The sequence below is a fragment of the Dromaius novaehollandiae genome, chromosome 5, assembly GCF_036370855.1.
Source record: "Dromaius novaehollandiae isolate bDroNov1 chromosome 5, bDroNov1.hap1, whole genome shotgun sequence".
NCBI lineage: Eukaryota > Metazoa > Chordata > Aves > Casuariiformes > Dromaiidae > Dromaius > Dromaius novaehollandiae.
In genome coordinates, this window is record NC_088102.1 from 47,274,963 (window position 1) to 47,299,637 (window position 24,675).

The window sequence follows — 24,675 nt, forward strand, 5'->3', positions numbered from 1 at the left end:
TGAGATTTTCTGTATTTTACACTTATGAAAGCAGTTTCCTATGTTATTTTTACTTTTAATTTGAATTTAAAGAACATGCTTTAACTTTCTAATTAGAAAACTCAGCATCTACCTTATAATAATACCATGCAGGTCTTACATAACAATTTTACACTATAGCTCTCAAAGCATTTTACCTAAGGCAATATCGTTACACTAATTTTATACACGTGGCAACTGAGGCACAGCAACAAATGAGTTGTTCCCATTCAGAAGGCAGAAGTTGTATGCCAGGTCACTGTCCCAGCCCTAAAAACAATCCGCCTAAGAAAAATAACTGAAACATTGTTTGGGGTATTTTTATGCCTACTAATTTTTGTCTCTCTCTCAAGAGCCTTGTGAGAAAACCTCTGCATCCCTTTGCTCTGTTCAGGCGAGTGGCATGTATGCCAGTATGGCACACAGGTGCATAAAGCTCAGGTTTTGAAGCCTGCACTAGTCACCTTTTATTTCCTCCGTACATAGTGGAGGAAAAAAAAAGATCCTTCTAGGGGGATGATTAATTTCACCCTAAAACAAGTATCTAGGCAGGCTAGATGGTGGTGATTATTTCTTTTCACTGATTATAAAGGAAACAGAGTGATGAGCTCAGGCTCGCATATGTAACTCTTTAACACTCCAAGTTGCGAGAGTCGTCCTTGACGACCTTGTACGAGCAAGAGAAAATTTCTTTTTTAATTGCTGCTGGTTTTACCCTTACATATGTGGCTATTTTTCCTCCAGCTTTACAATTCTGTATGCTATTTGGGTGAAAAATTTCCAATCAGCTATTCAATTAATCAGTTGTCTATTAAGTAAGCTTTGAACGGAATTAATACACTGTTTTAATGATTTTCATAGCTGCTGACAGTAGCTTCTATGACTACCCACATTAAACCAATGATTACAAATCAATTCCAAACACACTGAAAAGCTGTTGTAAAGGTCTTCTAGACAGAAGTACCAATTCAAGACCAGTGAATTTGGGGCAGAAAAAGTAATCTTACCAGTTGTAATTCCATTCAACCATAGAACAAACAGAAATTTACTAGGAGCAAAACACAACTCATAGTCACATTACTGTCAGCCAACACAAGAAATTCAACATTTCATCAGTGAGAGGAGAGCTGCATCTGCCCCTGACATGGACAGATTTGCAAAGGTTGTTTTCCACATATCTGAAAAGCATCCCCCACTCCTATTACCATTCCACAATGCAGCAACTGAGATCAGCTACAGAGTCTTTCTTATACCGAGGGACACTCGGCAATACTGATGGCAGAATGACCAGAATTCACTTTCATCATTGGTCTGAAAAAAACAATATTAGTTCATTTTCAGGTCATGCTGATAAATGTATCTTTTCACTCAAGCGTTAATAAATGCTGAGGCTGAGCAAGAAGAATTTTAATCTTTATGAAATGTGGCATTTTTTTAATTCTATTTTGTTCAACATATATTTATTCTGTTTTCTTCTATAGAGTTTGCTGAGTTTTACTACACAAAGGTATTATTACCAGTATAAAAGCATTCGTTAAAAAAAACAAAAAAAAACCCCAAAATAAACCAGGATTGATTTCAGAATTTGCATGTACTTCAACTTTTCCATTCCCAGGGACATATTCTCTCTGAATATTTCCAGTATATGTTTTCTCTGATGACAATGTCACGAGTATTCAGTGTCATTTTCAATTATAATATTATTCTCGTGTTGGTGAGAGAATGAAAGGAGCAGCCACATGTCATATTTGCGTACCACTACACCAGCTACATCTCAGGAGACCCAAATCCAATTCTCAGTTTACTGCACATCATCACGAAGTAAAATACCTTTGATGTCCTTCACCCAGCCCTCCCACTTACACATATAAAACAAAATAAAAACATGGAGGATTGCAATGACAAAAGCCAAGACTTATTTCCGTAGAGAAATGTGTCCCTTATATGGAAATGACCAGGAAATACGGTACTTGATGCTCTAGGAGGTTAAGCACCTCAGCTTTACTATAACCAATTAAAAGAGAATAGCCATAAAAGTGCAGATACTACTGTAGGGTAATAAACTAGCCTTTATCGGTGACAGTGGTGCACATTACAAACTTCAAACTCATTCCTTGCCCTAATCCATCAGAAACTTCCTGGCTTTAACAGGCTATAAATGGCAGAAGCTTTGAAGTCCAAGGATTAGGCTCACTAACAGACTGAATGAGAGACTGGCTGACGAGCCAAGCAGAACACCCTGCATGGATCTGAAATAAAACAAATTAATTTAATCAAAATGACCTCTCTTTGGCCGCAGCCCAAGAGATTACAATGGTTACAACAGCAATAAAGACACAAGGGACACTAGAAACAAATAGTTATTTACTGCAACACAATGCTCAGTCTAAAATAAGGGAAAAACTGTCTGAGCTCTCAACTGGTAACAAATCCACCATCTTAAGATCTACAGGCAAAGGATTTGGGGCGGGGAATTTCTAAACGTAGGATGAATAAAACGGTTTAATAAAAATATTATCATAATTTATTTGCTTCAACTCTTCTTTACTTCAGGCTCACTCAAAGGAAAACATGTAAACAATCCATGTGGGTCAAATCTATCCGCATTCAGTGGACACACAGAATTAATGTAACATCAAACATGTTTGTTTTCAGAAAAAAACTTTCTGCAAAAATTTTAGTATCATCGATCTATACACAACACTTCTCACTTCAAAAGATTGCAAAACATTTAATAAACCACTAAATTTGAGGTGTTTAGCACAGCAATAGTACAGAACAGCGTGAAGTGAGAAACTACTCCACTTTAAACTAGAGCAACTGGCCAGCATGGGAAATGAGCCAGGTCAATGGTAGTAATACCTTGGCTCTTGAGAAGCTGTCAGTAGATCATAAGTTGAAACAAGTGGTCAGGAATTAATTTTTACAATGTTTCTTACGGCTATGCAGAACAGCTAATTTCCAAGAGTAGAAAAAGCAGCAGCCAAAGCTTCTGAAAGGGAATTACAAAAGCAAGAAAATCTAAAGACACGCCTCATTTGAAGACAGATGGACTCACACAGTGCTTTATCACCACATTTAGCATTCTTTAAACACTAATTCTTAGAAGGAAATATTTCTTTTCCCACAAACACATCACCTACATATTCAGAAAAGAATGCCCAATTCATATGTATCACATATGGGAAGCAAACGCATTTAATCATAAATGTGGAGATTTATTAATTGACCAAAACAATGCTCAGGATTTTAGCATAAGTGTCCATAACTTGGAAGAAGCTCCTCCCACACAGCAATAAGGACAGAAACGAAATGAGCACCTTCAGCACTGCTGTCTCACACTGGAGACAAGTACCACAGGTCAACTCTAACAACTTCCCATTATAGAAGGCAATGGCTCCTGGCTCTCCTACTCACTGCACAGTGAGTTTGTGAAGGAGCTCACCAATGTCAGGATCTATACTTCCAGCTGGGGTTCTGAGAGAAGAGCAGTGGCAGAATGGGCTTATGATGCAGAAAGCACAGGGCTGGGAAAAACGGGGACTGATGGGAAACAGCAAAGCCGTGGAGTGTGCAGTGGTATTACACAGAAGGAGATGGAGAGACTTGGGATTAGGATCTTGGTCTAGAAAGACAGGCAGCTAACTGTGAGACTGAGGCCCTGACAAGATGGGATCACAGGAGAGTATCTGGAGGACCACAGGATTGGGGTGATGAGGCTATTTGGTAAGACAGCAGAAGTGATAGGGTCTTTGGGCTTTTTGTCCTCATTTGAAGGAGACAGCAAGTAGAATACCTGAGCTAAGAAGGCCTAAAGGAAGGATATGCGTTTAACCACTCTGCTCTTGTCCACTGCAGAAGTTTTGACAGTTGTTGATTGACAATATTGGTGGAGGTGGAGCTGATGCTGATCAACACAGCTATGCCAGTAACAGCTTAGGAAAATTATACTTCTACATGCAGATCATTGTGTAGAAGAGGTTGTAATGGCAGTTTTGCTATTTGAAGTTACATCTGAACTAAAAGCAATTTGTTGACACAGTATGGCAGCATGCCCTGCCAGCAGATGCCCACGCCAGCAAAGCACAACCTCAAATACTGCACAAATATGTCTTTTCTTGTCTTACTGGGCCAGCCTTAGCATTTTCACAGGATATCCTGTTAGTCTGGGAACTTCTTTTCAGACACCTGAAATGTCTCAAGTTTTCATTTCATCAGTCAAACATTCACTTATTTTATAGCTCCAAACATACAAAACACTTTGCTGCTTTGAACCAAATTTGCTCTAGAAAGCATTCTAGCAGGATAAGTATTCACTGCGATGAGAAGTGTTTACAGAAAATTAAAACTAAGCACTGACAAATAAGATAAGTCTCTCCTTTCCCCTCTCCAAAATAAAGTTAACAACAATGCTTCTACAACTACTGCATCTGTAACCTTTCATTCAGAGATTGGCAGTAAAACCACTGGCATGTTTTTTTCTTTTAATCTATTTTGGCCTTTCTCATTTCACTTTCAAAGACATTGACACCAAAAAATCCACGTTTATTATTTTGAAAGTAACTATGAAATAGTTTTAGAAGATACAGTAATAAAACAGAAGAGAGGTCATTTTGTAACAGGTGCAATTGGCAGGCTATACAGAGTTTCACCCTCCTCCACCACACACGCCATGAGGTCTTACCTTCTGGTGGATTCTTATTCTGGTTGTTCCAGACAACTAATAATTTGGATAGACTAGGCACTTTAGACACTTCAGTGATGACTCGGAAAAGGCTCTCCACCCGGTCGTAGGTCAGAACTATAGCTGTGAAACCTTGGGACTGTGGTGGGATCAGTGGAAGGAAGAGTGGGTTACTTACACTGCTCCATTTCTGTGAAGGAAAACAGGAGAATGATTCAATTAAAGTGAATTATTGCCATAGGGAGGAACTCACATAGCTAGAATATAATTGTCAGAGTTGGAATTTGTTTGAATTAGGAATGCTGATTCACCAGCTCTGGCAAAAGTGTGATTCAACAATTTTGCAAATCCTCCCTTCCAATTTCTTTCTTAATTCAATTTTCACTTTTGCCTAACTAATACAAAAGGCGTTTCAGGAAAAAAAGTTAAGTGGAAGGGGCAGATAGATTTGTGGGAAAGAAAAATTAAGGTGAATTTTGAACCCAGCTAACATGGCTCAATTCACTAATCACTACTTCAAGATTTTCTTTTTATTTTTGTTTGTCAGGACTCAGTAAACAAACACAGACTTAATCAGCACTACCATTTCAGAAGGGAAAAGAGTTTAAAACAACAAAACTAAAGCAGCGAAAACATAACCCTGACATAAAATGGGCACCCAAGTGAAAAAGGCAAAAGCAGGCACTAAGAGGAATAATGTATCAACCTTCACAAAACTGGGCTTGTTCAATGGGGTGGAAAAAAACTACTGTATTTTATAAAAAGAGGCATGAGATGCAAACATCAATTTTAGAGAGTTATTTACTCCTCCTGAATTTTAACTAGAGCATTCCTTTTAAGACTTTAAAGCTCAACTGGCAAGAGACAAGACAGACAATTAATTTTGCACTGAATGTGCCAACCGCATTTGGAACTGATGCTGGCGGGGAGGAAGCAGGGAAGGAAGCGTTCGGTAGCAATGAAAAAGCAGGAGTAGGCATTGCAGCCTCAACTTTTCCACTCCAGCTCACGTTCCAAGCACAATACCAAGGGCAGGACAGAGCAGCAAAGGGAAAAACAAGACCTTTGGGGAGGAGGTGAAAAGGGGAGCTGGGAAAGCAGAAACTGATGCTTTTTTGCAGGGAAATCTTGAATCCTAGACCATAAAAACTAAGCACACTCATAATAGGGTAGTAACTGCTAACAGTTTCCAGAAATACTGTGAGAATCTTCAGCCAAACTCATACTGCAGGTCTGCTTGCATCAGGAGGAACACAGGTTTTACAGACTCAAAGTTATCAGCTCATATTTGCAGGAAATAAATTTGCAATTTTAAATTTCCTTATTTACTCTTTGGGTTATTTTTCCTTATAGATCTAACAACCACCTTCCTCATTTATGACTGATGACACCTCTAACTAGAGTATCCTTCATAATCACAAGGACGAGAGGAATACAGAACCTATTCTACTTAAAGAAATGATAACATTTTGTCCATTTTAGCATAAGAGAACAAATTACGATGTGAATAGGATTTCCTTCTACGAACACATGAAGAATGAAGGGGAGGGATAAATATGCGAGGTGGAAAAGAGCCAGTTAAATTTAAGCACAGTGTCAGCACACAATTCCATCCACGATGGCCTAAGGATATGTTCCAGACAAGGATTTGTCAAGAGAAGTAATACCTTGTATTAGAACTACTGATATAGCTGGAAAAAAAACAGACTAGTTTTCAGACATACATGTCATTTTTCAGGTCTGGTATAAGCAATAATTGATATCAACTGCATCTAAGGCTCCTAATGGAAGGCATGAAATTCTACTTTTTCCCCAACAGGAGTAATAGGATAATGTATAAATAGTAATAGCATAAACTGGAGCTTTGGTTCAGGAAAGGGACATGGCAACCTGTGATAGCGGAGGACTACACTAATAATTCAGAAAATACGTATCAGCTACTTTAGGAATTGATAATGTGCAGAGACAGATCTTCTTTTAGATTATAACATTTTCTAAAATTAAAGTTTTTACAAATATTTTTGCTGATTTTATGAGAAGACTGCTGGCAGAGAGGCACAACCCTTTGATTTTACTTCAGCTTCAGTAATTTCTATATCAAATCATAACCTAAATGTTACCAGAGCACAGTCTATCTCATTAACGCTTTACGGACTGATTTCCACACACTCCCCATCCCCAAGGCTGCTGTTCCCCAAATGATCCCTGGAACATTGAGAAGCTTTTTAAATGACATTAAGAAACCTCTTTTTATTAATACTTGTAGCAGAAGTTGAACGCCATACTCAGCAGAGTGCCAAGAAAATCTTATGTTTCTGCCCTACAAGAAGAAATAACTGCTAAAGTAATCTTACGGACAATGTTCTTTTTATTACATACAGGTGAGTACTACCATCTAAATTAACTGCTCTCACATGAAGTTGACTTTATTTAGCAACTTTTTTTCTGGCTACAGCACATCCTAAGAAATTATTTGCTGTAACATCCCCAGAAAAGGATTACTCTCTTTCTATCATCTAAGACTTCTTAGGTACTTACAGAAAAAATAAAGAAGTATGTGTGCAAGCACATGCATGTCTGCATATAAAAATGATCATGCTTTCTCTTAAAAACTTAAGTTTTAGGTACAACATTACCTAAATTCCAACTTTTACTTTCAGAAAATATGAAAATTCTCCCCTACTGGTTATAAAAATAAGACAACTTCTCAGGTGTTTTTGCCCACATATACTAACAAGCAGTGGTGGAGGGAAAAGCCTGTAGATTCTAATGGATGGGAGAACCAAGCCTCTCATTTGAGAAAAACATTTCAAAAAGGCAATTAAGCATCTCTGAAGTGCCATTAAGAGCCAACCCCCTGCTGCCTGCCTGAAGAGTGTGTCTACAGTCTGAGACCTATTGACCCCACTTTCTGCAGGAAATCAGGCAAATTCAAGCCTCCATAATTTACTCAAGTATTCCAGACTTCTGCTTGGGAAAAGCAAACCATACAGGCAATTAATTCAACAGCAACCTAATTAAATCTCCATTATGGCAGCGAAGCAAGAAATGGATGACATAGGGATGGGTTCTCCCAATCACTGCTCAAGAAACCAAGCAGTGAAGGATCATTCGCTCTATCCCCATCTTTATTAACACTCATGATGGAAATCCATAGGAACTTTCACTCTCAGAAAGAAGAGCAAGAAACAGGAGCAGACTGATCATCCCTCGCTCTTCTTTGACAAAGTGCTGACCTTCAACTATGGATAAGACAATCCTTTACTTTTGCCCTCCCAGCTAACACCATTACAGGAGCCAGGATAATTAATCTCAAATTGATAGGTTGTTTACTGTGAATCATTTTTATGGACAAAAAGGATCAAGTTTCAAATGCCAGCTTCCTAAGAGCAATCTCATGCCACTTCATCTTGCAGCCTCAGTTATTTTGCAGCTCTTTTGCAGACCACAAGAAAAGCCGAAGCAGTGGGACCCAGAATGACAGTGAGAGCTTAGAGATAGCCTGAAGCTGGGGAGAAAGGAGAATTCTCAGAATGGATATGCCCACAGGAAAGGATTCAAATTAGTGAAGCTATCCCTGTACATGCGTTCCACAAGTGCGCCTCTGTATGCACACACACATGCACAGTTTCCACTTAGTAATAAGGCATTGTCCTTTACTATTGACACATTAAGTATCACTCTCCCTGTTGGTCATTAAAAACAACTTGATTCTGTTCTAGGAGAAGTTAATGCATTAAGGGCAAGATATCAAGGGAGCTGAATCCTTGTTATGTGAGATGCTTAAGGCTGGACTTCATGGGGAGCCTTCATGTTAGAATTAACAGAGAACGTTTAAACAGATCATTCTTAGCAGGATGCAAAGTGAAATAGGTACAAGTCCCCAGACGTCAATTGACACAACTGGACTTAGAACTGGCCAATTGTTATAAATGCTACAGAACCCCTGATGTATTGACAAAATACCAGGCATAACTAAGACAGGGTTCTACCCCAAAACTTACTATTTGAGTGTACACCGAGACCACGTAAAGAGACTTAAAGAAAGACACAGCAGATACTACAGACTGCATCACAGAATGATCTCTAGGAACACAAGGCTGTAAGAAGCTGTTCCATATTATGGAACAGAGTCAAGAACTTCCCAGCTATCATTTAGTGGGAAAATGTGGCAACAGCATGTTAAAGGAATAAAATGCCACTGCTCCCATGAACAAGACAGTGGGTTTTCCTCCCTGTATATTTTCAGCAACCATCAGACTTAGTGCTTGTTATAACCAACATATTAGTGAAACCACACAGTCTGAATGAGTCTGAGTGAGGACTAGAGAGCATTGAACTGTACAGTAGCTAAGCAGTTCTTCCATACATCCAAGCAAAGCAAAGATATATCCTGTACTTCTGTGGGTATGGCTTTTTCAGCTGGGTTACCCTGACTATCAATTCCTAACCTCAATGTGGTTTCAATTATGAATTACCAGACCAAAAAAGCCTTGATTTATTCTATTTCACTCCAATTATTCATGATATGTTTCTATTGAATGCTTTGAGAAAGTATTTCATCATGCTTCCCATCCTCAAGTGGTCAAAGGGCAAAACCAAAGGAATTAACCCTCTCTGCTTCTCCAGAGCCAACCACAGTGCTTACAACGCTGTAGGATTACAATTCAGCACCAGACTTCCCAGACTGGACAAGATCTTCACCCACAAATAACCTCATCCTGCCTCTAGCAGTGGCCAGCATGTTACACTTTTGATGACAATTACAAGCATCCTCAAAAACATGTCAGCTGTAAGGCACACAGGAGTTCCTACCTACTCCTCCTTGAGTGCAGGAATCTGATACTGTTCTGAATCATGAATTTTGACTGCCAAAATATATTACATAACTACAGCACTAAATAATTCAGCATCTTTTTTTGTTTAGCTAGTTAAATCCAATCCTTCCTGAGCCCTTCTAACTTGGCTGAATACATTTTTGACATAAAAACTCAAGTTCATCTCTTCAACTCATTATTTCAATAACATGCCCAAAGACAGATCTGCAATGAGAAGAGAATTATTGAGAATAGAGTTGATATTCATGATTTTCATAACACTTACTGTCTTTGGAAAGCCTCTATTAATTTCATTGACATTTAGTCATAACCCTTTATAAGAATATTCAAACACTTTGAAAAAGAACCAGGAAAAGGATTAATGTTTTGGGTTGTTTTTCTTTTCTGGTCTAAGTACAAGTAGCACCCCTTGATCCCAAAATACTCCCAATGATTTTCTACCATGCTGTGGCATAATCTGAATCAGAAAAATGAAGCTTAACATACCTTCCATGCTCCCAAATCCAGAAAAGACTGGGAGCATTGAAAAGATGACTTCTGGAATACAAAGAAACAGTTAACGACCCCCATTACTTAAAATCAAGCTGCACAGTTATCAAGTTGCAAGAGGCACTAAGTAGCCAAATAAAAAAAGATAAGGACAGCAATGAAGACAACCTCACCTTTGTCCAGCAAAACTTTACAGTTTACTTGGGCGCATCTCAGAACTAACTTTGCTAAGATTAAAAACATGCATCTCACTTGTATGTTTATGTGTCTACTTCTAAATTAAGTTAAAGAAAAAGTAAAAACCTCTTAGAGAAAATAAAACCCAATAGTATTAAATGATTATGTGCAGGTTTAAGGATTAAAATTTCATTAAAGTAGAACTTGAAATCCAGGTTCTCATTCTGTAAACCAAATCCAAAAGTTTGTTTTCACACCTCAAAGAACATCATATACACCTAAAATAAAAGTGCATGCGAGATACCAGCCACATAACATAAGATAAATCTGAGGTTATCTTTCACTGTATAAGAGAAGAATCCTAATCTCTGGGCAGATAAGAAATCAACTATCAAATCATGTTTCACAAAGAAAACCAATATTTTTATAGCTGAATAACTACACATGTGATATACACAACTTGTCCATAATATCAATACTGCAAAAGCATATTAATAAACTGAAATTTATTTATTCAAATAAAGCGTATGCATCATCTAACATGGCAAAAAAAGAAAAATTACACCCAGCCAATTCAACCCATCATGCAAGGAAGCTGGAAATACCATAGGCATAGAAATCTAATAACGTGCAGGCGTGTGTGTGTGTGTATGCATATACATACATTTCAATGGAAAAAAAATTCAGATGTGCATTGCCAAGAAAAGTACTGGGTTGCTCTCATTTTCAATTAAACATATATATTAATATTTGCTTAATGTTTCAAAGATGAGACGTGGTACTGAGATGGAAGCAAAAATAAAACATTGGTATCATCCTGGGACCGTAAGCTGTTAAATACTACCCAAAGAACTCAGAAATAGTTTAATTGTTTAAAAAGTGTGTCTATTATGGTCAAATTACAAATTTCTGTCTGGTAATTGGCTGAAGCCCACAAACTATTCTCTAAATGAACAGCCAGCTCAGACTTTTCTAAATGAATGGCATTTTTTGCTCTAAGTTAATTTGGCTATTTGTTTTAGTTTAATCTAAATGACAGTGCTGTTTCCTGCCTCACTGGGAGAAACTAAGTCTGGTAAAAAGCACATTTATTGTTCAGCATAGTGATATTTTCAAGTGATTATTACGATACAGTCTATATCATCCAAGGTCAAAACTCAAAACCAGCCACCGGCACAAAAGGCATGATGTTTTATAGGTTTATGTCGTAAGCAGGCTTGCAAGAATTTTACCAAGAGCAACTAAAGAAAAACTGCAAAAAACCCATCTTAGTCTTTTTTTCCAACAACCAACATATGTTAGAGAGGTACAAGGCAAAGTAAGGCAAGAATTTAAATAATCTCAAAAAAAAAAAATGACATGAGAGAAACTAATTTACTTCTGTTAGGGCAAAAACAGTGCTTAATTGAAGACACTAGATCAAGTCTCAAGTCTAGGTCATTACTTCTAAATTCAGTGCAAACTGGTAATGATCAGAAAGCATACTGTACAAGCCGTCATCTTCTGCCTTACTGAAATGTAGCTGATTACCCCAACGTAATGGATAATGACTGGTCCAATAAATACAAAAGGCATTAAAACCAGCACACTTGAAGCAAAAGACTAGCAGAGATATCAAGGACTAAAGTGGCCCAGGAACTGAACTTCAGACTGCAAAATGTCATTTACCCTCTTCATTAAAAGGAGGAAATGTCTCGTAGTGCATTTTTATTGAAAGTACTATTCCGAAACATATTAGGAATAAAGTCAGTATACTGTTATATGTGATTAGTCTTCCACTTCCTGACCAGGAGAGTCTATGAGTAGGAAAATAATCCACATTATATTGTCTTTTTTTTCTTTTAGAAAAGGCCAATCTTCAACGAAGTCATACGAACACATAAAACTGCTTAGATCACTTCGTCCATGTAATGTATTAAGTATGGAATTAACTGCATACGCATTTATCTTCTGCATACCTTACACCCCCTCCTCCTGGAAAAACACCCTTACACAATGCTGCTGTATCCACACTGTGGTGAAGACACTCAGGCAATGGTGTCACTAATGTTTTGAGCCAAAATAAGCCAAACTACTGCCAAAAGCAGCAGTCTCCTGGCCACCCACTCCCCTTCCTTTCCCCATTTTTTTCCCCTTTTGCTGGGTAAGTTTCAAATAAGAAAACTGATTTGGGTTAATTCACCACAAGTCTATACAAATGCACAGGGCAGCACAAGGAGGAGGTAGCACATAGAGAAAGAAATCTTCATCCAAATGCAGAAGAGAACAGAATCCCTCTTTTCGGTAACAGTGCCTGTTTATGGCAGTTTAAAGTGTTTGGGAAACTATAGTCTCAACACAAGGTGGGCTAGTATTTCTTTGTGTTGAGACTGATCTGAAGGGAACAGGAATAAAGCTTATCTATATGCAGATCTAGCCATGAGTGTGCTTCACTGATTTTAAATGTGTAAGTATCAGTCACTTGCGTTTTCACTGTCCAAGACAACAGCAATCCTTTCAGGTATAAGCATAAATGTCATTTTGAAAAGAGTATGTAATCATTACCACATTTGCAGATACGTCCTAATTCCCAAGTATCAGAGTTCAAGCAAAAAGGAAAGCTTTAGAAAATAGCCAGCAGTCTTTAAAATTGCTGCTTTGCAAATGATAACTGGATGCAGCATTTTGTGAAAGATGCAACTTCCTCTTCATACATGCTGTTGTTACAAACCTACCTAAGCGAATATCTGAGGCCCTTAACAACCTCTTCTATCTAGCATACCCATAGGCTTTAATCTGTAAAACGTTAATTCAAAATAGGTTTGGTTCTCCTATCTTATAGTCAAAATAATAAAACAGCAGTACCACATCAAAGCACAGGAAACAGACTGAAATTAGATGATGACTCTTAAAATGTAAGGCATAGTCATGGGGGTTGCAATAGCTCAACAAAATGAAGAGCAAAATTCACACCTTGGAGAGTTGTGCTCAAGAGAGAGAGTTATTGTCAAAATAGAAAAAATGCATTTACTGCTTTATTTTACATCTGAAACAGTTACAACAATTGAGCGTCAAAACAATTTTTAACACGAGACTTTACTGAGGTCTATTTTTCTTTTACTTCTCAGGATCCTCGTGGCATGCTAAACGAATTTAATCCATAACAGCACACAAAGAAAAAGAAACATCACACCAAAGAGGCAGGTGAGAAACCAAGGATAACAATTCTCACTATCTAAGGATTCTCCTCTGCATAATGGTCTTACACAGAGAACAAGTTCTTCTTTTGGTTAGAAAGGTATCCTTTTCCAAGCAAGTAAGCTCATAAACCAATTAAAGCTGGCTTTTTCTATATTATTATTCTACAGGCAAATCCATGCTCTCATTTTCAAGGCCTTGTTACTCAGAGCACAAGGATCTGAGCTTTTAAGTAAGAGTCTTGTACTGATTAAACAAATCTCTGATTAACTGCAGTAAGTCCCTTGCCTTAAAATGGTGATCTCACCCTCTTCATTTTCTGTTAATCTGCTTATAGCTTCCACTTACTTTCTCTGCAACTCTGTGGTTCTATCTAAACTGCATAATGGGAGCAAGAGTGTATGGAGGAGCAGAGCATTTAATATTTACTAAACACAATGTCACAGGGAACAAGGTGGGACCATGCAATCGGATGCTGAGCCAGTCATATTTACAGGCAGAATATAAATGACAAGTTCTGGGGGTACAGTTCTGGCCAGTAACAGAAAAATTTGTGGTACTAAGTTACTTGCGCATTTCACTGAAGTATTAATGTTAACTTATAGGTGCTTCATTTTAAGTTATCGTATCCTGGCCCTCAGGCCAACCTGAAATAATTTTCTGTAAATGCTTCAGTCTTGGAGTTTATTTAGAGAAAAATACAGCAACTTTCCTGTAAATGTGGATCATATTCAAGTTATCTTTAGTTATTTTGTCTTATCAGAGTTAGAGTATATAGTTACCATTTTTTGCTACCCTAAAGGTACATATGTACCTGCTCTCCAACTGTATTTTCTCATCCAGGCTGGCTAGAAATTGTAACAGTGCTACGAGCGCACATTAGGCACAAACTCAGATGAGAAACACACTCCAGCTCAAGTGGAACATTATTCCCACTGAAAAGCATGGACAAACTGTGGAATTGTGACAACTGACTAGTGCAGTTATTTAAAAATATATATATTTTTAAGAACTCAGTGACTTATTAAATTTACTAGCAGATACTGCATATATCACCACCTTCTAAATTGTCTGAAGTTAGGAATTAGCGGAGTTCAGGAGAATATATCCCCCAATAGACTGCAACTGTAATATACTCTCATCTTAAAGAGAGAAAATATATTCAAAGTCCAAAAAAAAAAAAAAAAAAACCACCAACAACTGCAGATAAATCACAGATAAGTTGCAGAAGGCTCCAGTTATATGCTTCTAATGAAAGAACAAGGGTCATAACACGACAGCCTTAGCTAGTTAAGAAAAAAAGTCTGACGCAAGGAAATTTTTATACGTGCTCAGCGTAGCTATCAAAATCCACAGTTATGGACATCATAGGACTGTGCACTTCTGTTCTACAAATTTAACTGCTCTTGAACAATTCCCGATCTGAATTCTATTTTCTTTCACTGACCCTCTGAGAAAGGCTCACAAGCACTCTGTGTTGCTGGCTAATACGGAGCTTACACAGCCCATAAAGGAACTTTTTATGACATTTTTGTTCTATATTGAAGCAAAAAGTGAATTCATGCACATATTAAGCAATGTTCATAGACTAGGATAAACATCAAATTCTTTCAACTGAGACATAAAATCACCAAGGAACTGACCACTTGTGGCATGAGAGAGTCATGATATGAGGTGTTAACTCCAATGTCCTGGACAAATTCCAGCCTGGATAATTGCAGTCAGCCTTCTAACTTTTCTCTCCAATTGCACATTGATACAATATTCTTGTTTATTCCTTATACTGCCCTGGCATGGAATTGCTGTTATGTGTTTGTCCACAGTTTCAGAGTACTATTCTATAAGTTGCTGTGTCTGTGGTAATAAACCTTCTGCTTAAAAACCTCTGCGCTGAAAGACTAATATAAATATTTTTCCAAGTACATATTAAAAACAAAAAATAGAAGCCTGGTTGCTGCTCAGAGTAGGAATAGCTTCCAGAGAAACGGATGGGTTTCCAATAAAGGAGAGAACCAAGGAAAAGATATTTTTGTATTCCCTTTTAACCCTGACTAATCCTAAAGCCCTTTTCTTCTTTTTACAAGGAGTTTCAGGATGCTTGTTTTGCTAGCATAATTTAAATGTGTTTAGATGTTCTGACCCCTTCTCGTAGAGTAACTACTTACCTCTTTTGCAGCTTAATTTGTTCCTTAAATATGGACAAGTGCTATGTTCACTCTCTTATTCAGTGACAACAGTGGATTAAGATCTTGGGATAGGCAACACAAAATCCTCTTCTGAAACACAGCAATGAGCTACTATCTCTTTGTCACCAACTGTTTACTCTCTATCAATCTGAACAGTTTAAAGTTAAACACACGCTACTCCTGAGCTTTCAGAGGAGCTCTCCCTATGTCATCATAAAGTGAGACAGTTAACGAGTTTGTTTTAATTAGTAAAACAAAACTATTTTTTATATTTTGACACAGAGAAAATTAACTGATTATGAGCGAAAATCATCTGCAGGCTTTTATATAGTAGAAATCAGAACCAGCTGCTTGGAGCAGAAGGTTAATTAATACTCCAGTGTCTCTTCTTGACCGAGCTGGGTTGAACGAGTGAAACATACTTTTTCAAGGAAAAAAATCAACACTCCAGCAAAATTTTGATTATCAGTTTCTTAAGAGCATTAAATTCACACTGAATTTAATAGAAACAATCAAGTGAAGTATGTGCATGTGTGTATGCATGCATGCAAAATAAAGAAATAAATACATAAATAAGCAAGCAATTTGAAGTGTGCAATAGCAAAAGTTAAAAGTTTGCATTTCACAGCCAGGACAAAAAAGAATTACTAGTGATTTTGCCAGGTGTCATAAAATATATTAACTTAATCTGCACAAATTATCACCGCAGCACACACGCAGAATTATTACCAAGTTTCATAGTGCATACCTCTTATACGAAGAAAAAAACCAATTTGTTTTATGAGTGAATCAAACTAGCTTACTTACCACAGCTGGGGGATCATTCCATTCTTCGTAAGAAATGGCAGCATATGGGTAAATTCTATCATTGATAATCTGAAGAGTAGCAAGAGCAATTGCTTTCATTGATCGAAAATATGCTTCCCAGAACCACCTTGCCTGTAAAATGAAAAAGGTTCACTTACACACTCCACAGATCCACTTCCAGTTTGCCATACACAATCTGTTTAATATAGTCTACCTGACAGGTGGAAATGAAATTAGGAGGTATGTTTATTGTAACTAGGATGTTTCCACAGATCCTGGAGATGTCAAATTCAAAAAAATCAAGATTTACAGCCAATAAAAAGAGGAAGCAGCATTACTTTTGCAAGTGATTAAGCACAAGGAGAATCTACATAAATACTTGAAGGAATCAGTTTCTTTCATACTTGTATCATCAGTTTTCCTCCTCAAAATGCCAAAAGCAGTTTAACCACAGAGCAGAAGTTCCTGTTATACTTAGTTTTTCCCAGGCAAAGGAATCCAAAGTGCAGCTAAATAGCCAAATAAAGGCATGTAGCCTAAAAGGTGCACCTTTTAATAGCAATATTAGAAATAACTGATCAACTAGAGAATTATAGTACTACTGAACTCTACCAAGCAAATACCTTGCTACTCTTCCACATACCAAATATTATTTCTACAAGCAAATATTAAGATTTTTACATGAAAGTGTATGTATATGCCAATTTGTTAAAATCATTAACCTAGGCTACTTTACGACACAGGCTAAGTACAAAACTGCATGCTGAAACAAAGCATGTGATTTTCTTACACACAAACACACTGAATTTCACAGATGAGTCATTTCCAAGCTAACGGCCAGTAAGGTAAGTTTTAATTTTGTTCCAGTTTCTATATAAGACAGAAATGCTGGAAGAAAAACAGGGTTTTGGAAATGAAAATGCTGACAGATAAGGTTCTCTAATAGAGATGTACACCAACTTTTTAAATGCCTAGAACCATCAAATGATCCTGTAGGACCACATGCAACCCAGAAGTTAACATCCTTTGCCAAAAAAATATATTTCAGATCTTTTGGCCCAGAGATGTGAATTTTCTCAATCTAATTTTTCTTCAGGAATCCTCCAGCACCTTGAAGAGTCCAGAAGGTAACATAATTTACAACCTCCCTATGATTCAGTATCAGCTGTAAGAGTATGCACTTGTATCTGGGTGGTAGAAGAGTTAAAACAAAAGGTATTTTCAGATAATTGGAAGCTTAAATAGCTTTCACAGCCAGAATACAACACAACACACAAAGTTGGGCTAGTGTTATTTTATTCTTTCTGTGGAGTTTTAAAACAGCAAAGAGGCTCTACAGAACAGCCAGTTTTAATCATGTCCTACGAGAATATTACATAATATTCAGAATATTTAGAAATATTAAGTTACTGAAGGAATACAAAGCTTTTGGAGTTACAGACTTCGAGATGAAACAAAATTATCTCATTTAGCTGTAATGATGAGTGCCAAGTGTGCCTCACCCTGCAGGTAACTACAAAGATCCCCACATGCACACTTTGTGAAGTACTATAGCATTCTTCAGTCTAAGAACAGTGTAGAGGAAAGATTACAAGTGACAAAAATGCAAATTCAGAAGCAAATTTACACATATGCATGTGTATGCTATCCTGTGCATTACTCTGAGTGTAAGCTATGGGATCCAGAAGTAAAGAACTGGCGCTGAAACACTGGCTTCAAAACTCTACTCTGTAGGTAGTTTGTAAAACAGGTTCTTCAGAACAGTTTTGTTAAATATTTAAGAAGGAAAAAACCACATTACTATTATGAAATCAAGCAGGGAAAGAGACAAGTTGTTCTCTGGAGCACTACTTTTATCTTACTGTGAGAAAACACTAACAACCATAAGCCTTACCACTTCAGAATATTCCAAAATTTTATTCAGGAGATAGATGAGTATGTTCAAAATTTAATGTCCTTTGGAGCTTTTCATCCAAAGACAGTGCAAAGCAATCTGAATCTAGAAATGAATCGCTTCTCTCACTGTATTTCTCTCCCTGGTAGAACTTAACAGGCAAAAAGATTGTTACCAAGAACTTAGGACAGAATGAATCTTATGCCCGACTGTAAAAGCAGCAGAATTATAAAAACAAATAAGAATAAACAACGTCCAGCTTCCTAAAATACCACAAAAGGACTAAATAAAGCAAACACATTCTAAGGGAAGAGATAAGTATTCCTTTCGCCCTTTTCCCACTTCTTAAGAAACATGTATTATCTGAAACTAAGTAGCAGGTGACTTTGAAAACCAGAAACAGATCAAGAATTAACATTGACCAGAACAGTGAACTAAACAACCTCTCTATTCAGGTATCCTTATTAAGCAGGAGTGAAAATATAGATTTCAAATTTCATCTTCACGTTAACCAACAGTTTAAGCAAACTATTGCTATTAGAAGAAAACTAACTACTAGGAAGAAATAATTTTATGTAGCCTTCTAACATATACTTTATACAGTAAATAAGTAGCACAGGACTGTGTATTTCATTGTCACTAAAAGACTGCATTCCTATTCTGCCCTGACACTGTTCATTAATACTGTAATGTCTACAATTATCTGGCTTCACAATAAGCAACTCCGTTTTCCTCCTTTGGCAATTCTGGAATGGATCTGATCTGGTTTCTCCTTGCTGAAAAAATGTTTGCAATGTCAGGCAAGATTATACTTTTATACCTGAAGCGAAACTGGAGAGGAGGGCAGAGGGAAATTACTTTTTATAGACTAATATTTATGTAATTAATGTTTTGTACAGAGCTAGAATATGTTCCCACAGTTGGTTGTAATTTTTGGAGTTGTGTTTCTTTAACGCAGAACTCAAAACCTTCTAAGGGGATTCTAAGTCTCCAAACAGATGTTTCAAGGTCTCATTACTTCCTCCACACCTTGTTTGCTTTTATAAAGCAGAACTGATTAACATGGCTTGCTAGTCTCTGCTACTCAGCATGCTAAGTTACTAAACATTTTGGGAAAGTTTTCTATTAGAAAGATGTATGTCTATTCCATTTGAAATGGATTTTCTGCTTTACTTGGTGTGGTTGAGAAGCTGATGTTATAACATAACAAACATCTAGGGGAATAAAATCACATGCACACATTTTGGAATACAGGTGTGAGAAGTGAGAAAAACTGAGCGCTGTTCTTAGCTCCTGTGCCAACTTTCTTAGTAACCTTACACAGTTTTTCTGAGCTTCTGAGCTTCTGTTTTCCCTATCCATGAATGCAGACGACTAAAGGTTATGTACTTGAGAGTGGCTTTAATACACTGGGTAATGTTTCTAAGGTATTGTAAATATAACATACTAATTAGGGCTATTTGAAAGACTTGCAGGACTTTGAAATTAATGGTCCACACTTCAGATCTTGTTTTCCGCACACAATGTCTGCAACTACGATATTGTCAGGCTGTCAGTCCTTTAAACTTGAACTGACGTTAACTTCTAACACTCTAGTGGTCTGCTTGATTAGGTTTTAGAATTTTGTGAAGAAACATACTATGTGGCCCATGGATTTGTACAGAATATTAGCTTTCTATACACGCAAATATTGCTCAAGTCAGGGGAAATTTCAACTGTAAAATGAGATCAAGTACAACCACCCCAAAATGGCACAGATGAATAGGCGCTAACCTATTAGGTCTCATTCTAGGGTTATGGCTTACCTGAAATTGCAAACAGGTATTTGAGAAGCACCATCTTCTCCATCTAAATTTCTAGATAAATAGAGAATCTGGGATAGATCCAAGATGGAAGATAGAAAATAATGTATTTTTATAACAGTTTTACCAACATGTGGAATGTGGATGTGGATGTGACTGAGAATGAGAAATACAACATGACATCATTGGATTGACCGATGGGTCAGTAATGACTGGAATCTCTTATAATACAGTAGATTCCACATGAAACTAATTCAACTGAACTCAATTTCTGCAGAACATTTTACAAAGCCAAGACAGCCTCAGCAAGGAAGCCAAAGGCTGGAGGAATCAGAGACTGAACTCTTCTCCTTCTCTCTCCAAGGGATGAGCTCTGCAGGCCAAAACTACAAACATGGGAATGACAGTAAGAAGTATTCCTAGGAATTTTTTTTTCTTTCAACTCCCGCACCCTCATTAGATGGGCCATGAATCCCCACCACTTTCTGTCAAAGCTAAAGTTGCTTAATATAATATAAAGGTACTAATATACCTCCACAAATATATATGCACACTTACAAGGAGCACTAGCAACATTTGTAAGAAGTAAAAGTGCCTAGAAACTTATTTTAGTTTTCTTTCTCAGAATTGTAGATGGCATGTAAAATTTTGGTCTCCTTCAAGTAAGCAAGTAAAGGTCCAAACCAAGAGCTCAATTCCACTTTTCATCAGTTTTAGGATTTTGTTCAGGTGGCCTCCAAAGAAACTAAGCTGATAACATTCAGCACATACTGGTACAGGCAAGAGCGTGGGACAGAAGCATTTGCAGCTATTTTCAAAGGAGACAACAGACAGCAGCTTGCAGCAAGAGGGTAGCCTACTCGCAGAAAGTAATATTTATTTAGGTAAGGTGTTATTTTCCTTAGAAATAAACACACTTGGGGGCCTAGCATCTCTTTATAAGCTCTTTACAAGCCAGCATAGGTTCAGGTTACAGAGTCTATTCATATAGTGTTTATAAGTTCTAGTGTTAATGCCACTAATGGTGCTCCAGTGTAGAGTGCAAGACAGATCAATGTAAATCTTTTGATTAGTTTGTGAAAAGAAAAACACTGGGCATGAAGCAAGGAAAGGAATACTTTCTGTAACATTTAGATCAAGGGGAAAAATATTCCATGAAGGGAACTTTCTAGGCTTTTGTCCTTCCACAGCCCATGATTTGGCTGGAGCTGGTAAAGTTAGCAAAGGGGAAAAAACATGATTTGCAAAAAAGCAGTAAAAGTTAACTGCCCATAAACCACCACTTCTCTCAGCTTCTAGGTCAGGTGCCATGATGCTGTAAGATTTTGCCCCACTGCAGGAGTGTTTCCAAATGCCTTGAAAAAGTTGATGGAGGACTTGAAATATTACCATTTTCACACTGGCTGAATGTGACTCTACTCTAATGTTTTCCCTTCTACGACTCTTATTTAGTGTTTCTGGTTTTTACTCCCTATCAGTTGGGTTAGGCAAGTCTGGCAGAGGAAAAGAGTGTAGCCTAGCTGCTGCAGTACTGGCCTGGAAACTACATGATCTTAATTTTAATTCTGGTTCTGCTATTTACTCACAGATAAGTGTCTGACATTCACATGATCTCTTGCTTCTACTTTAATCTCTCAGCAGTACATGTAATATCCACCTCACAGAGGTACTGCGAGACTAACCGTTGTAAATTTAGGGGTGGATAAATCCACAGAACATAACTTTGTCCTTTCTAATTGTTTGTAAAAAGAAACCTTAAACTAATAAAATTCATGTTTAGCTACCAGGGCAACTGACTGCAGCAATCCTTTGCTAAAATGTGCACCCTCAGCAGAGACATAAAGGATATTACAAGAAGTATCTACAGCTCTGAGCTCTAGCCAAAAAGTTTGTCCATTAACCTTCAGGCTCTGAAGTTACATGTGACACTATAATACAATCAAATGCTTTTTAAGTTACTGAGACCTAATAAGCTATTCCCCTCAAGTAAGCTATTCTAATTGTTCGCATGCACCCCACAATCTCTTTCCATTGTGTGGTAAGATTAATTAGGCAACTGAGGTTCAAGATAAACTGAATTATCATATATTTGCCACAAACTAAAGATGCATATGAGGATAGCTGTATAATAATCATATAGCAAGCTTGAGCTTTCAAGCCCCCTTAAGGGAAAATGGGAATAAGAAAGAGCCTAAGTTCCTCTTCTGGAGGAACAAGCATCTCATACAAAGTTTGTTTTGACAAACCTTGGGTTCATATTGAGGACCTTATAACCCTAAATTCCCACATATTTCTGCCTTTCAATCGCAATCTGCCAGTCTCACTTTCTGGACCGCCTTACTGTTTCTAGAGCTGGTTCTCTGTTCCAATAACTTCCTTGCTGATCACATGCATTGCTTTCTCAGTATGCAGTTCCTCAGCAAAGATGATACCAGCTGCATCAGCAAAAACCAGTGCCATCCTTGTTTCTTTGGACAGGCTTACACAGAAACTCTAAGAAGACTCTATGCAATTAAGATGGTAACTTGTTGCTTCTACAAGGTGATAATGATTTGAGACTTTAAAAAGTGCTTATGTTGTTTATGACCCATAGGAGTAACATCACATCACCCAACTGTACAGGTCTAAAGTTGGCTGGCTTGATCTTCCCTCTGTAATCAGCAGAAAGTAATGGCGTCCTTCGGCAAGAAACTCAGAGCTCTGGTGCTTTGAAATACCTCCTGCACAATTTGTCTTCCTCTTTCTCCTCTTATTATAAAGGAAATCTGAGTAGACAGACTACCTGACTGAGCTTAGGGCCACAACCCGTCTTCCCATCAAAGTCCTATTTTCAAAAATGATCCAAGGACACACTCATTTTCAAAGAGACACAAAGATTTGGAATGAGAAGAAGAAGAATGCAGGCTACGTTTGTCAAAAACAATTACTATTTTTCAGGCTGTGGTAAAATCTTATTAAAAAAAGAAAGTGGCAAGCCCTGAAAAGATGGCCCTCTTTAGGGCCGTCAGTATAGTTACCCAAAACTGGAGGTAATCTCTTTAGAAAATTCAGTCTGAAAGTGAAAATTTTATGCCTATCCCTCATACACACATTATTATTTAGGAATTTTAAGAGTGAACTCATTAAATCAATGTAGTGCTGCACACACACACGCTAATTTGCCTGGCAATAAAAAACTTTCTAAAATATTTTCATGATTTATAGAAGAATGAACTAAAAGCACTTTTCAAATTTGAGCTAAGTTGGTTGTGCTGTGACTATTTGCCAGCAAAGACCTATCCACAGAAAAGCAGTAGCGTTGGCATTGCATAAGGAGTGTTCATAATATCAATGTGTCTTTTTAAGACTAAAAAAAGGGGTGTGGGGGGAAACGGAACTACACTTTTTTCAGCATCTAATCACTTCAGATAACGACTAATGCATAATTTGTCACTGGGTTTTCCCAAAGCTCAAACTAGAAGATTCTCCAGAAGGGAAAAAGAAAAAGAGGAACAAGCAGTAGAACAGTGCAGGGCACATAGAATTGTTTCTAATTTAATTAAGGTTTGCTTCTAATAGAACACAACAATGTTCTTTTAATATTATTTCTGAATATTCAATCCATCTTTCCACTCTGTCTTCCTAACTATGCATGATGCCCAAGTAAAGCCCCCTGAACTATTCAATCCATCTATTTAACTTTATTTCACCAATATGAGAGGCCTATAGAGGAATATTCCTTTATTAAAGGACACTTTTTCAGGCTGAGCGAAAGGGGAGGGAAAAAAAAAAAAAAAGGCAAGCAAACAGTAATTTATATCATTACAGTCCTATGTTTTACCTGCCCTTGATTATGTCACAAATGCATTCACATGGCTTGTTCATGAGATGTTAGCTCAGATAACAAATGGTACAGGCACAGAAAATGCTTGGGATAATCCACAGTCTCTCAATCTCACCAAATTTGACCCGAGAAAACATCTCATGTGTTGCTATTACTCAACAGACTTGGGTGAAGACCACAGACATTCTGAACAAAGCATTTCAGAAAGAGATTCAAGATAGACATTTTGTCATGCTGTTTTTTATTGTAATTCAGTGTCACAAAATCTCTCTTCAAAACTAAAATGCTGGGTGGACTTAATCATCTGACTTAATATCCTGCACGCAGTAATTTCAGTCATGAAACAAGCATATTTACCCTCTTCAGATACACAATGAAAAGCAGAAACTAAATCTTTCCATCGCCCAAATCTCTTTTTTCTCTTTTTCTTTTTGAAGCTGCCAATTCATATGGGACACAGAGGTCAGAGTTCAAAATGCTAGTCTTACCCTCCAGATACCTGCCGCTTGGGAGCGGACTCGCTTCTACTGTCTCCAAATTTTACTGCGGTAAACTACTTGACAAATGCTGACTCATAAGAGCTAAGGGTAAAGGAAGGTGCTAGTGAAAGCTCAGCTATTAAACAATGTTCTTGCACTGCAATTTTCCTCACAGTCTCCTCTTTGGTGCTTTGAAAAGAATTACAGCAATTCATACATACAATATTCTCCACATATATGAAAACAATTCCTTAAAGAAAGCATACTTGTTAAAGTCAGCATTGTAAGTCTTGCTTCCATA

General features: G+C 37.4%; 1 protein-coding gene across 2 annotated transcripts in view; it reads right to left on the bottom strand.

Moving 5' to 3' along the window:
* The window catches only part of EXT2 (exostosin glycosyltransferase 2), an 82,472-nt gene that overhangs the window by 27,720 nt on the left and 30,077 nt on the right, over window positions 1–24,675 (bottom strand). Inside the window, exons 8-10 of one of the 2 annotated variants that reach the window (XM_064512756.1) lie at window positions 16,377–16,508; window positions 10,027–10,077; window positions 4,703–4,892 (exon numbers count right to left, since the gene is read on the bottom strand). In XM_064512756.1, the coding sequence (XP_064368826.1) occupies window positions 4,703–4,892; window positions 10,027–10,077; window positions 16,377–16,508 (373 nt within the window). The remainder of the gene's footprint in view (window positions 1–4,702; window positions 4,893–10,026; window positions 10,078–16,376; window positions 16,509–24,675) is intronic. The other variant, XM_064512757.1, reaches the window with a different exon arrangement.